At 41.3% G+C, this 13740-nt stretch overlaps 2 protein-coding genes across 2 annotated transcripts; one reads left to right on the top strand and one right to left on the bottom strand.

Annotated features, from left to right (window-relative positions):
• Positions 1-3368: 3368 nt before the first annotated feature.
• LOC113707744 (wall-associated receptor kinase-like 1) lies at positions 3369-6150 on the bottom strand. The gene is made up of 3 exons (XM_027230048.2): positions 5082-6150; positions 4926-4973; positions 3369-4737 (listed from the first exon to the last, which is right to left on the bottom strand). Exons 1-3 carry the CDS (start codon positions 5968-5970, stop codon positions 3545-3547), a joined length of 2130 nt encoding a protein of 709 aa, XP_027085849.2. The 5' UTR covers positions 5971-6150; the 3' UTR covers positions 3369-3544.
• A 3657-nt stretch (positions 6151-9807) lies between these two features.
• LOC113708147 (uncharacterized) lies at positions 9808-13413 on the top strand. The gene is made up of 2 exons (XM_072064654.1): positions 9808-10140; positions 10429-13413. Exons 1-2 carry the CDS (start codon positions 9808-9810, stop codon positions 13411-13413), a joined length of 3318 nt encoding a protein of 1105 aa, XP_071920755.1.
• Positions 13414-13740: the final 327 nt, after the last annotated feature.

Below are 13740 nucleotides of genomic sequence, written 5' to 3'. Positions count from 1 at the left end.
GTATGTTCAAAATCATCATTCACAAAGGAAAATGATATTTTATATGACACACAACCCGATACTATGTAATATAAAACAAAATAAAAAAGTTTCACATTTTTATTTTAGCAATTCTCATGTCCGTATCTACCATCTCAACAATCTCTTGTTACTATATATATATATATAATTTTCATGTCTATCCTATCTATATATAATGTATAAAGAGAAAGTAACATTGTTTGGTGTAAATACACAGTGTCACTTTTTAAAATTTCTAATATACTCTTAAGGGCAAATTGATCTCAATATATTCTAGAAAAAACACTCCCCACAATTCACAAAGAGTTATCCCTTTGAGATTAAATTACAATTTCTTCACACAAACTTCCTCACGCCCTCTTTTCTTCTCCATAATTTTTTAAACACAATAACTTCCTTTAAAGGAGTAACTGGATTTTTCAGATAAATATATATATGTCTACCACGATATGTAACTTAATATGAAAAAAATAATCATACTTTTTTTTTTTGAAATAAGCACACACTTAGAGTGTGCCAAAAGCATTCATATCTATACTATATATAAAGGGGAGAGAGAGAGAGAGAGAGGTCGGTGTAAGGTTTTTAATGTCACTTTATATTCTTTCTAAACTACCACCATAACTGCCAACTTCTAACTTTGAATATGTCCTTCCAATTCCAGCTAATATGTATCAAACTTTCAATATATCCTTCTTCTAACTAATATGTCTTTATTATTATTTTATTTTTTATTTATTTAGTAAACCTTAGCTTTTATTAGCAACTATTAGTTATGGTTATGAATTACTACTAAATAATTATTGGTTTATATTTTATTTTAGTGAATTTTCTACATATTCACTATTACAACACAAAACTAATTCTCTTGAAAATGATTTCAAATATACTCAAAACATTCGGCACAAAATTTATTTTATTAGTTGCATATATATTCGTGTGTGCCTTGAGCGCTAGTGTATATATATATATATATATAGAGAGAGAGAGAGGGAGAGAGAGAGAGAGAGAGAAGGGTTTGTTAAAATTTTGTGTCATTTTTTATAATTTCTATTTTACCCTCCAAATAAAGGGTAAAATAGTACTATCATCTCCTAAAACAAGCGCGCGCGCACATACTCATTTTTGTAACCTAACATAACTTTCAATAAAAGCATTAACCACCAACAACTTCCTATCCAAGAGAAAAAAGAAAAAGAAAAACACAATTCTTCTATCCATAATTCTTTAAAAAAAAAAAACCTCCTACAACTACTAAAAATTTTAATAAGTTTTTCTTTAAAAAATTTTTCTTCTAGATTTGCACACACATAGGATGTACCATTCCCACTAGTTATATGTAAGATGTGAAGAGCTTACGGTGTATATTATTTTATAACTTACCTTTTCTACCCTCACAATAAAAGGTACGTAAGGCTTTTATTTTATAATTGATTATCTGGACAATACCCAAGGCATCCCCTTCTAGAATGAGATGAGAAATACCAACCTCTTTGGCGAACTGTAAGGCTTTAAGAAAAGCCAAGCATTCCACATGCTCTGCATTAAGGGTAGGGGTGTGCATCGAATTCGAATTCGGTAATTCGGAAGTTTGAATTCGGAATTTTTCGAAATTTTAGTACCTGGTAATTCGACCGAATTCGATTTCGATTTCACCAATTCCGAATTCAATTCGGAATTCGTACCGAATTCAATTCGGAATTCGGTAAATTCCGATTTCACCGATTTCACCGAATTCGGAAAAATTTATATATTATTATATAATATAAAATTTATAATAATATATAATAATATATTATATTATATTATATAAATTTTATATAATATTATATAGTATAAATTTTATATTACATGTATAAAAAATATATTTATATATTAAAAACGAATTTGAAATCGAAATCGGAATTCGAATTCCGATTTCGAATTGTGAATTCGAAATCGGAAATTCCGATTTGAAAAACTCCATTACCGAATCCGAACCAAATTCGAATAGAGTGGATATCGGAACCAAATCCGAACCAAATCGGAACCAAATCCGAACCAAATTCAATTCGAATTCGGTCAGTAAATCGGAATTTTTCGATTTTGCACACCCCTAATTAAGGGCCTCCGAAACTCTTTCAGCCATTAAAGCTTCTACTTGTCCCTGATGGTGTCTCGTCTTTGTCGCACTTAAGTCCAACCAATAATAACATCATAAGCAAAATTAATGGAATAGAGGACTATGCAGATATTGACTCTATACTAAAAGTGGTCAAAATTCGCCGTTGAAATAAAATGATATATTTTCATTAATTGGCACACGCAGGTCAATTATGGGTCGATAACCTGAGAAATTCCAAAAAATTTTTTTTTTTTTTTTTTTTTTTGGGTTGAAAGGAGATTCTAAGACTTATTGGAGAGAGAAAGAGACTGGGTATTTTAGAGACCAAGGGAAGGAAAAAAAAAAAAGTACGGATTGCCAATAGCGGTCCCAGATTCTGATTGTATGTGCCCCTCTTTATTGCAGCCCACGTTAGCCCATTGCCATTGGACGGATACAGCCGTGCTCCCAGACCCATGAAGAATACTAATTTAAAATGCTGCTATATTTTTGGAGCTCGTGTCAGCCCGTTGAACGAGTGGAACCGAACTGCTAGGCCCACAAAGAATACGGGTTTCTGAACCTTTTGTGTCTACAGAGTATGGTCTACACCAAGTCCAAAACACTGTCAACACTTGGGCGTCCCTTGAATGTAAACCATTTCTATTTCTATGTTTTTTTTTTAAATGATGAAAAATTTTCAAATACTTAATCCCTTTGCTCAATTCAGCATTACAATCTTCAGGCACTGGTATTTCAGTATTATGTGACTGTTGCATGCATAAAAAATTAAAGGGTAAATTACATATAACCTTCTGCGATTTCATTTATCGTCACGTGACCCTCATAAAATTTCAAAATGTCCATCTCATCTTCCTATGATTAAATGAAAAATGAAAACTTGCCAAAAATTGGCCTATGTAACGTCATTAATTGAAATACCAATAGTGCCCTACTAAATCAGTTGATGGCTTAATTACCTTGTATAAAAAGTATAAAAAGATTATGTGGATAAATGCAAAAATCACACGGGAATAGAGTGGATATCTGTACAAACTATAAGAGGGTTACATGTAAATTAAGATTTTATTACATGCGCTTTTAAAGTGCGTTTGCTATAAATGCTGTAACTGATTGTGCATTTTTATCTATATTCCACTTTACACAAAATCATAGCAGGGTTATGTGGCTATTTTAAAACCTTAAGAGGGGGTCACCTAGCATTATGTAAAACCACAGGGGAGTTATAAGTAATTTACCAAAATTAAAATCAACAAAGATTCATTCTACTTTATGTGTTGCAGTCATGCAGTAAAAGTGATGCTTAATGCATACATGCAGTCAAGAGAAGATCCTCACTGGCTTGCACAACGTAATTGGAATCAGTGTCATATTGCTGAACCTAAATGCATTACTGAAAAGCGGAAATGGAGTCCTCAATTAGATAGTTTTATACATGAAAGGGTACGCATCTGAAGGTGACTCAATAGTATCACTTGATGTTGTCCATGTATAACATGTACCATCAGATATCCCAACAGCTTCTTTCCCAACACTACTTGGATTGTGAAATTTTGCATGAATTGCTGAATCCCCTTTGGATGATTTCACGCTTTCCAACTCCCTATGCGTTTCCTTCATTGTTGGCCTTGCTTTCGCGTTAGAGTTTAGGCATCGTTGTGCGAGCTTAGCAACAACAATAACCTCTTCTTCATTTCTCTCATCAGCAAGTTCAGGATCAAGAATTGTCGCGAGGGTATTCTGATTCAGGGATTTCAGAAACCTGTCTGCCAAACTCAAGCTGACATCTTCCCCTGTATGTATGCAAGATACTGGCTTTTGTCTTGTTAGTAGCTCAACAAGAACAACCCCGAAGCTGTATACATCACTTTTCTCTGTGTATTGGCTTGTCAGAAAGTATTCTGGATCCATATAGCCAAAAGTCCCTTGAACACGTGTGGTTAAATGAGTTTGATCGACTTCAATAGACCTTGAAGTTCCAAAATCCGATACTTTGGCAATGTATTTTTCATCCAAAAGTATATTGCTGGATTTGACATCTCTGTGTAAGATGGGAACAGAAATATCTGAGTGCAGATATGCCAATGCTCCTGCTATCTCTGTGGCTATTCTTAGTCTCAAGTTCCAGGTGAATGGGAACTCATCATCATTCTGGCTATGAACTAGACTGTAAAGGGTTCCATTGGGGATGAATTCATAAATTAGTAGGGGGACTTCACTTTGCAAACAGCAACCTAGGAGTTTTACCACATTCCTATGATTAACTTGCAACAGAATGACTAACTCATTGACAAATTCCTCAAAGCGGCTGTCATTCACATTTTTTGCCTTTTTGATTGCTACTATCTTTCCATCATTTAACATCCCTTTATATACTGTACCTTGACCACCTTGACCGAGTATTCGATTTTCATTGAAGTTGTCAGTGGCCTTGCTTAATTCATTAGCAGTGAAAAGCTTTGCATATTCAATATCCTCTGCAGATAACTGCTGTCTTAACATTCTTCTATAAAACTTCTCTTTGCGCTTATTTTTGTATATCTTCTTTACTACGTTGTACAAACAAAAGGCAGTGATCAAAAGAATCAACATGCCAGCTCCTACGGTAGTACCTGTGTAAATTCTTGATTAGGTTAATACTAAATATCAGAGTCTATACACACATAACAGACACCTTATCATCATGTGCAACACCATCACTGCAAAAGATAACTTTAAACAACAGTTGAAATGAAGACCATTTTCCGACTAATTTTCTTAGTATAAGAAATGGAAGTTACAGAAAGGATGGATGGCTTACCAGTAATAATCGCTTTTCTGTTCCCCTTGCCCCTGATTTCCGAAATGGCTTCAAAAAGAAACAAGATTCAAAAGAAACAAATTTTTAGAGAAAGGACAACATGGTAGGGGGAGGAAAAATTTATTACAGAAACGATCCGCTCTCTCGAAAACTTACCATGTTTGCAGGCACCATCTAAGTATGGATTGACTTGGTAAAACCACGTATCATCTCCTAAGGTGCTGCATTCACACTGATAAGTGGGAATGGTGCTGGATTCTAACTCAAGGGAGCTTATTCTGGGACTGCAACCTGAGATGGTAACGATTTCAGAATGATTAAGGGGCCAGGACCAAACAACAGGAGCATGAACCAGACGTACTTTTGGAGGGTTGATATAGCTCTCTAACTTCCAGTTTTGGTCAACCAAGAAGGCATAAGCACAGGTGCTAGATGTAAAGTTCTGAGAGGCTGTTAAGCGCAAACTGTATTGGCTGAGGTAGTATGGAATGCTTGCCTGACAACAATTGATACCATAGCAACCGGTTATCATGGTGCTGTTACACATTGAGGTGCAACCAGACAAGATCTGCGGACCGCCATTTATCAATTTGAGGAGAGCATTACCACAGCCAAGAAGCATCAGCTTGTTATGTTCTCTGGAAACATAGAAAGGAACTTGAGCAAGGGAACTGTCCATGAAGGCCGTATCAACCGTTGACCCGTTCACAGAGCAGATCTGATAAACTGGATAGTTGATGGTTACAGTTTGGTCACTCAGGGAGATTCCCAGCACCTCCATGATTGTCTGGGAACTTTGTCCCGGATGAAGCCCCAGATATGGCCTTAAACCATGAATGGAATCGCCAGAGACATCCGTACAGAGTATGCTGTATGCTTCATTGAGAGCACAATCAGGGCCAACCCCAAATGGGTATGGAATTGTCACATTTCCACAAGTATCATTGCATCCTGGCTTCGCCATTGGAAATCTTGTCTCAGCTGAAGATAGAACAACAAGGCAAAGAAACAAAAATAAACCATGGATAAACCTTAGATCATTCATTCCAAATTGTGAAGCTAAACCTCGTTTCTTGATTGCTGAATAAAGGCCGACATGTTGCAATTAAAGAGCGGTGGGAACATTAGCAGATTTTGTAGGATTTCTTGATGCGTTGAGACGCAATTGTCAGAAAGTCAGTTGGGATGAATTAATATTTAATCTTGACAACGAGCTCTTCGTTGAATTTGTCATAGTTCAAGTTCGAAAAATGGTAGTAAACAATCAGTGATAGCATTTTAGTGGGATATTTTGGGACCTAATTGCATAGTTATTTGATTAAATATTGCATTAATTGATTGGATTTTACCCGAATATAATTTTGATGTCAATTACAGGATTTAATGCTGAAAAATGCTTAAAATCAAAATATAGAAAATTTATCTTACGCGGGACATTTAAAGCAGTGGAGCTCACTTGAAAAGCTGAAGAAATTAACTTGTAATAAATTTTATTTTATTTTATCGAGGGAGTTTTGTTTTTTGGAATACCAGTTTCGGATAAGAGGAAATCTTTTCCTCCATTTTCGGGGGACTACTTGTTTTATTGATTTGCTTAGCACTTGTGAGCAAAAAGAAGGCAGCCGCCATTGTTGACATTTTTGGCTCTTACTTTTACTTCTGCTTGACTGATACAAAAGGGAGAAACTAAACTCCTTCGTACGCTTGCACTGGAAACAAATTGAGAGTACGAAAGCCCTTGTTCTTTTCTTTCTTGGGTAGACCGATCTAAAAGCAAGAATTCATGGCTCTGGTCAGACATACTCGCTTGGGCTGTTCTCAATTGATGGGGAACTAAATCCCCAATTCTAGTTAAGAGACAACTGATAAATTGGTTCAGTAGTAATTATTGTGGAATCTAAATCGCTTTTCATTATATTTTTTGCTTTTAATTATTATAATTCTTGTATATGATTGATTAGTGCGTAATAATTAATTATTTATATAGGTTATTTTGCTAAATAAGGGTAATTGAATATGTAGTATGATCTAGTTTAAACAAACCCTCGTAGCGTATTTGTTAGTTTTTTTTTTTTTTTGGTGTGTCCCGCAGGGAGTGGACCCCGCAGACTATTCACCACCCTCAGCAACTTGCTGGCAGCAAGGTTCGAACCAGGGACCTGAGGCTCCATCTTCAGCAACCTCAACCACCAGACCAAGCCCCTGAGGGCGCGTATTTGTTAGTTAGGATTGAACTTCTCTAATTGTTAATGCAATCTAGCAATTAAATTCTACGGTCGTATTTAGAGTTGTTTTTGGGTTAGAGAAATAATTAACGGTCGCACCTTAACTATCGAGAAATTAAGGAAGGGTTGGTTGTTTATCGCGTGCATGACAACTATAACCAATCTATTAATAATTGTTGGGATTATTTTTGCATCAATGATCAGTGCTTGAACCATTTCTGAAGTGTACCCTTGGTTAGAGCTCTCCTAATTATTTCTTTTAATTAATTATTTTCTGTAGTTAAATTATTTAATTAGCTTTTAAATTTAAAACCCCCTATTTGTTCTGATTCAAAGGAAATAAATTTTTTTCCCCAGTCCCTGAGGAGACGACCCTACTTGCCACTGACTGCTAGTTAGTGAATTTAGTTAAATAATTAATTCGGGTATATCGGATTAACCAAAGTCTTCGAGAATAGGGTAAATCAAGTAACCCATTGCACATCTAGAGTCCCTGCTCCAATACCTAAATTGATTATTGGCTACTTTTGGTGATAGTTAAGTTTTATTTATTTATTTATTGTTATTGCACAGGTTCGACACCTGTCAATCAGTATAAAAATAATAAAATGTAGTCAAAAGGTACCGCAATTGAACTTAATTTTTTATTATTGCAATGCCTTTTCTCATTTGCCAGGAAGGCGCCTCGATAAGATATTGGTTCTTTGAAGACAAACAAGAAGCATTTCACCTCCATATAATTGTATAAAGTCAACATACATGAGGAACTTGAAAGCGAAATAACATATAATAATTTACTGTTCAGATCGGATATAGGATAATGTTATATGGATTGATTGCTAATTATGAATTTTATATGTTTTTGGAAGAAAAAATAGAAAAGAAAAGAAATTTAAGAGGTTCAGGTCAAGCTACGTCAGTTGCAATGCTATTCAGGCGATTTCTGGACTATTAGCTTTAGACTAAATATCTGTTATACTGATTGAATAGAGGTCACAAGTTACTAAATATGTGTTTATTAGTATGAATTTTAAAATCTCTGTTTGGATGAGAGTGTTTTTCAAATACAATAAAATTTTTTTAAAAAATACTCTAAAAGGTAATCTAAAAATGAGTGTAAATTTTTTTTAAAATTTTAAAAAATATTTCAAAATATATTTTAGAAATTCTTCTACTCTTAAATATCCCAAAATATTTTTTAAAAATATCCCAAAATGTACTCTAAAAATTCTGCTATAACAAAATTTTTCAAAAACACCTCCAAAAACAGCTAATCCAAAACCTAGAATATCCTCAAGGGAATTTTGTTTAGTTATTTTTTTATTAGATATAAAAGTTATTTTAAATTTATATGTTAGATCTTAGATTGCTCTCAGCATCGATTTTGGGTTCATTGGCTACTCGTGATTTATCTCATATGTTAGAGTTTCACAATATAATATTTGTAATTTTCTAGATTTTTAATGCTATGATTAATTGCATGTTCAATATATTTTCTACCATTGTTGTAGATTTCGTGGAATGAAATATTATATTTTATCAAAAGCAAAGAAGAAAGCAACAGATAAAATTAAAAAAAGGAGGTCTCACAGTTGTATATTTGCTTCAATTTCCACCCCTAATTACGATGATGCTTTGTCTCCTAAATAGATTTAAATATTACGGCTTGAATCAAAGAACATTATTATTACAATTTTTTAATTTGAACATAATGGAATTAATGTTTCCTTTCATGATTATTCACCTTTTGTACACTAATTTAAAACTTAACTCAAACATTATTCTCCCTACTGATCTATATTTGTCCTCCATATGCATAGTGAGGATGCTCACCTCGGTCAGCCCGTATGTCCGAGATGAATCCACCTCGTCCCTCATCAGAGCTCACCCGTGTCTTGTATTGAGAATGCTCACATCGACCAGCCCGTATGTCTGAGGTGAATCCACCTCGTCCCTCATCAGAGCTCACCCGTGTCTTGACCATAGCTCCTGAGCTCGGCCGGATCCCTGGTCTACCGTGTAGGTGACCTCGGCACCTCCACCTCAGCTGCACGCTGATGATGTCAAGCCACCTGACATCACCCAGGACCAGTGCTTTATCTGAAAAGCACTGGAGGCACTTAATGGCACCTGCACAATACTCGCCGTCATCATACCCAGAAGGCTACAGTGTCAGGGTCAGGCTTTCTGACAGGAGACAGAGCCGTAATGCCAGAGAGTGGGTCCCACTAGCATGAGCCTTCCGTCCTGTCCTCTACTCTCCTATAAATACCCCACATACACCCTCAACAAGTAAGCATACTGTTCATTTGCTTATACTTTAGTATTTTCTCGTTCTCATACTAACTTGATCGTCGGAGTGATCCCAGGGGAGAAGCCCCGCCATTCACTTCAGCCAAGTAGGTTCACTTCGGACCTATCACACCACCTCAGAGAGGGCTGATTTAGGTCGGTTCAGCTACCAACCAAAAATCACCCCTTCAATTGGCGCCGTCTGTGGGAACGAGATCAATACTAAAATGAGATCCACGCGCTCCAGAAGCGGAAGAGTTCCCTCAAACGGGGCTGGGCAGACCTCGGGAGTCCAGCATGATCGCATCTCTGAAGAACAAGGGTCCCAAAAGACCCAGCCCAACAACGAAGACGCCATCGCCAAGATGGCCGAGTTTGTCACGGACAACCCCAACATCTTTGAGGAACTAGGAAGGTACCTCAAGAGGCAGGGGAAAGAAAAAGTCGAATCTTCCAAGAGAAGATCGGCGAAGTCCCCTGAAATACCTTCAGGAGAGGACTCTGATGAGGGACGTCTCTCTCGGAGTACCTCCAGGCGCGCGTCCTCCAAAGCGACCTCTAAACTTGCCTCCATCTCCCGGGCGTTTTCCCGGGGACTGCTAGGGAAACGGGTCGAGGACCCACCTCGGCGCCCTGGAGGCCTAGCTTCTGACTACATGAGGGCTCCGCCCTTCACTGATGACATCAATGGGGAAATGGTGCCCCCGAACTTTAAGCTTCCAAACTTGCACACCTATGACGGTCGAGGTGACCCCGAGGATCACCTTCGCGCCTTCATCTCCGCATTCCGACTTTACTAAGTCCCCGACGCCGTGATCTGTCGGGCTTTCCCCATTTTTCTACATGGGACTGTCCGGAAGTGGTTCTGGAGTTTAGAACCAAGGAGTATTTCCTCCCTGGATGATCTGATAGACCGGTTCATCCACCGCTTTGTGTCGTCTCGACCAATCACCAAGATTTCATCTTACCTCTTGAACCTGCAACAGGGTCAGGGCGAGTCACTTCGCTCGTACGCCCAACGGTTCAACGAGGAGAATGTGCAGATACCTGATCAGAACAAGCAGGTAACTATCGCTGCCTTCACCAACGGGTTAGTGGCAGGGATCTTTAACACCGAAATCTATCGGGAGTACCCCCATACACTTCGGGAACTCTGGGAAAGAGTGGACCAGGGAATCCGAAATGAGGATGTAAATCGCATGAAGCGAGAAGCCCAAGCATCTCGTATGAGGCAAGATCCCCGGAGGAAGAAAGACACCGGTCGAGGTGAACCAGACCCAAGTGGCACTTCAAACCAACCCCGAGACCGCCGGAGTGTCTTTGACCGGATCGTGAAAGGCCGATCTTCCACCTCGGACGCCGAGCTGACCCCGCTCAATTCTAGCCGATCTCATGTTTTGGCGGTGATGAGGCAAAATCACCTCGGCCGAACACCTCCTGAGATTCCGGGAAGGAGGGATAGGAGGAACTCCAACCTCTATTGTGCATACCACCGAGACGTCGGGCACGAGACCGAAGATTGCAACGATCTGAAGCGAGAAATCGAAAACCTGATTCGTCAAGAACACCTGAAACAATTTGTCCGCAAAGATGGAGATTTCAACCGAAGCGCCTCCCACCGGGAGAGCCGGGGACCCCGCCGAGAGGACAGGCGGGATACCAAACTCCATTGCCGAGGTCCTGAGGACCATAAGGGGGATCAGAGGCCTCCACGCGACGGATCGCCGGGCTACGGCCCAAATATTGTCGGAGTGATCAACACCATCTCAGGTGGCCCAACGGGAGGAGACAGTCAGAACTCCTGGAAACGGACATATCGCCAGGCCGGCATGGAGGCGGCGGAGCCGAGCTCCCGGTTGTTCGAGGTGATCACCTACGGTCCCCATGACCCTGTGCCCGCCGCCTCCAGTAATCACGAGACTCTCGTGATCGAGGTCCTTACTAATAATTACATAGTCAAGAAGGTCTATGTTGACCTCGGAAGCTCGGTTGACGTCATGTACTACCGAACTTTCGAGAGCTTGAAGCTGACCAGGGAGCAACTCACTCCGGTCAGAACTCCCCTTGTCGGCTTCGGGGGACACGTCGTTCACCCGGAAGGGATGGTGACCTTGACGGTGACTATTGGGCGTCATCCCCGCTGCCGAACCGTGCCTGTTAGCTTTGCGGTGGTCAAAGCGGACTCTCCTTACAACATGCTGATAGGTCGACCCACGCTCAACGCCTTGAGAGCCGTATACTCCACCTACCACCTGAGTTTTAAATTCCCGACACCTGCGGGGGTGGCCGAGGTGAGCAGCGACGTGGGCGCAACCCGCGAATGCTACCTCGCCACCATTCAAGCTGCAGTCACACCCCGACCCTCACCGAGGTCAGAAGAAAAGAGGCTAGCGGTCCTCTCCATAGACTGCATTGATCCTCAGAAGGCAGGAGAGCCCAGCAGGCTTGAGCCCGGGGATGAGGTGGAACAAGTGGTCTTGGATGAAGCGAAACCTGATCGAGTGATCCAAGTAGGGGCCGGACTCCCCTCACCCCTGAAAGAAGAAATGATCTGCCTGATCAAGGACCACCGAGATGTCTTTGCGTGGTCCGCGGATGAAGTGGTCGGAGTGCCACCCGAGCTCATGACTCACCAACTCAATGTTAATCCACAGGCCCGCCCTGTGCGGCAGAAGCGAAGGCACTTCGGCCCCGAACGTAGCAAGGCCATATTGGATGAGGTCGACAAGCTCTTGCCCGCCAAGATGATCCATGAGGTCCAATATCCCACCTGGCTGTCCAACCCAGTCATGGTCAAAAAGGATACCGGTGGATGGAGAATGTGTGTGGACTTCACCGACCTCAACAAGGCCTGCCCTAAAGACTGCTATCCTCTCCCAAGGATAGACACCCTCGTCGACTCGGCGATGGGTTACGAGATCCTTTGCTTCCTAGATGGCTTCAAAGGGTATCATCAAATAGGGATGAGTGAAGAGGACCAAGAGAAAACGGCGTTCTACACCGACCGAGGTACTTATTGCTATACTACCATGCCATTCCGGCTAAAGAACGCCGTGGCGACCTACCAGAGGTTGATTAACCGCCTCTTCAAAAACCAGATCGGCCGCAATGTGGAGGCCTACGTGGACGACATTCTCGTCAAGAGCCTAACCACTTCGGTTTTTCTGTCCGATGTGAGGGAGGTCTTCGGCGTCCTGCGGGACTCGAGGATGAAGTTGAATCCCAAGAAGTGCGTCTTCGGCGTCACCTCCGGAAAATTCTTAGGATATCTGGTTTCCCGCCGAGGAATCGAGGCCAACCCCGACAAGGTCAAGGCCATTCAGGACATGTCTCCACCTCGGAACCTCCGAGAAGTCCAAAGACTAAATGGGCGCCTGGCCGCGCTGAACCGCTTCCTGTCCCAATCTGCTGAGAAATCTTTGCCTTTCTTTAAGGTGCTGAAGAAGTCTGATCAGTTCGCCTGGACTGAGGAGTGCCAGGCTGCATTTGACAAGCTGAAGCAATACCTCCATCACCTGCCAACTCTCGCTTCACCTCGGCCCGAGGAGAAGCTCTACCTCTACCTCTCTGCAGCTGACGAGGCTGTCAGCGCTGTTTTTATCCGGGATGAGGGCACTCAAGTGCCAGTCTACTATGTCAGCCGAGCTCTCCGCGGACCGGAGACTCGATACACTCAAGTAGAAAAACTTGTGCTGGGACTAGTCCACGCAGCTCGGCGATTGAAGCCCTACTTCTTAGCTCATCCCATCTCCGTCAGGACCGATCAGCCCATCCGTCAGATATTGGTGCGACCCGAAGCTTCTGGTCGCCTCACCAAGTGGGCTGTCGAATTGGGAGAATATGACTTGTCGTATGAGTTTCGCACCGCCATAAAAGCACAAACTTTAGCCGACTTCCTTGCCGAGCTCACCTTCACGGAAGGTTCGGAGTCCACCTCCGCCTCTGCCGAGGTGTCCACCCCATCCCTGTGAACACTGTATGTCGATGGATTCTCTAATTGAGATGGCTGCGGAGCCGGACTGCTCCTGGAAGGACCTCAGGGAGAGGTGTGCTCGTACGCCCTCCGATTTGGCTTCCCAGCCACCGATAATGAGGCCGAGTACGAGGCATTACTTGCTGGACTCCAGTTGGCCCGCAGGCTCGGCGTCCAGCAAATCCACGTCCGCAGTGACTCCCAACTCGTTGTACGCCAAGTTCTTGGTGAATACGAGGCCAAGGATGAGACCATGCAACGGTACCTCTCCAAAGTTCACCAACTCACCGCGTACTTCGAGTCTTTTGAAATCCAAATGATACCC

The sequence above is a fragment of the Coffea arabica genome, chromosome 9c, assembly GCF_036785885.1.
Source record: "Coffea arabica cultivar ET-39 chromosome 9c, Coffea Arabica ET-39 HiFi, whole genome shotgun sequence".
In the NCBI taxonomy this organism is placed as follows: Eukaryota; Viridiplantae; Streptophyta; class Magnoliopsida; order Gentianales; family Rubiaceae; genus Coffea; species Coffea arabica.
Note: the sequence above shows the minus strand (reverse complement) of the source record. Positions and strands in the feature narration are given on the sequence as shown.

Coding starts and splice junctions, on each gene's coding strand:
- LOC113707744 (XM_027230048.2), bottom strand. CDS start 5,970: ATGAATGATCTAAGGTTTATCCATGGTTTATTTTTGTTTCTTTGCCTT. Junction 4,974..5,081: donor AGATGGTGCCTGCAAACATG/GTAAGTTTTCGA, acceptor TTCTTTTTGAAG/CCATTTCGGAAATCAGGGGC. Junction 4,738..4,925: donor CAGAAAAGCGATTATTACTG/GTAAGCCATCCA, acceptor GAATTTACACAG/GTACTACCGTAGGAGCTGGC.
- LOC113708147 (XM_072064654.1), top strand. CDS start 9,808: ATGGCCGAGTTTGTCACGGACAACCCCAACATCTTTGAGGAACTAGGA. Junction 10,141..10,428: donor ATGACATCAATGGGGAAATG/GTGCCCCCGAAC, acceptor AACCTGCAACAG/GGTCAGGGCGAGTCACTTCG.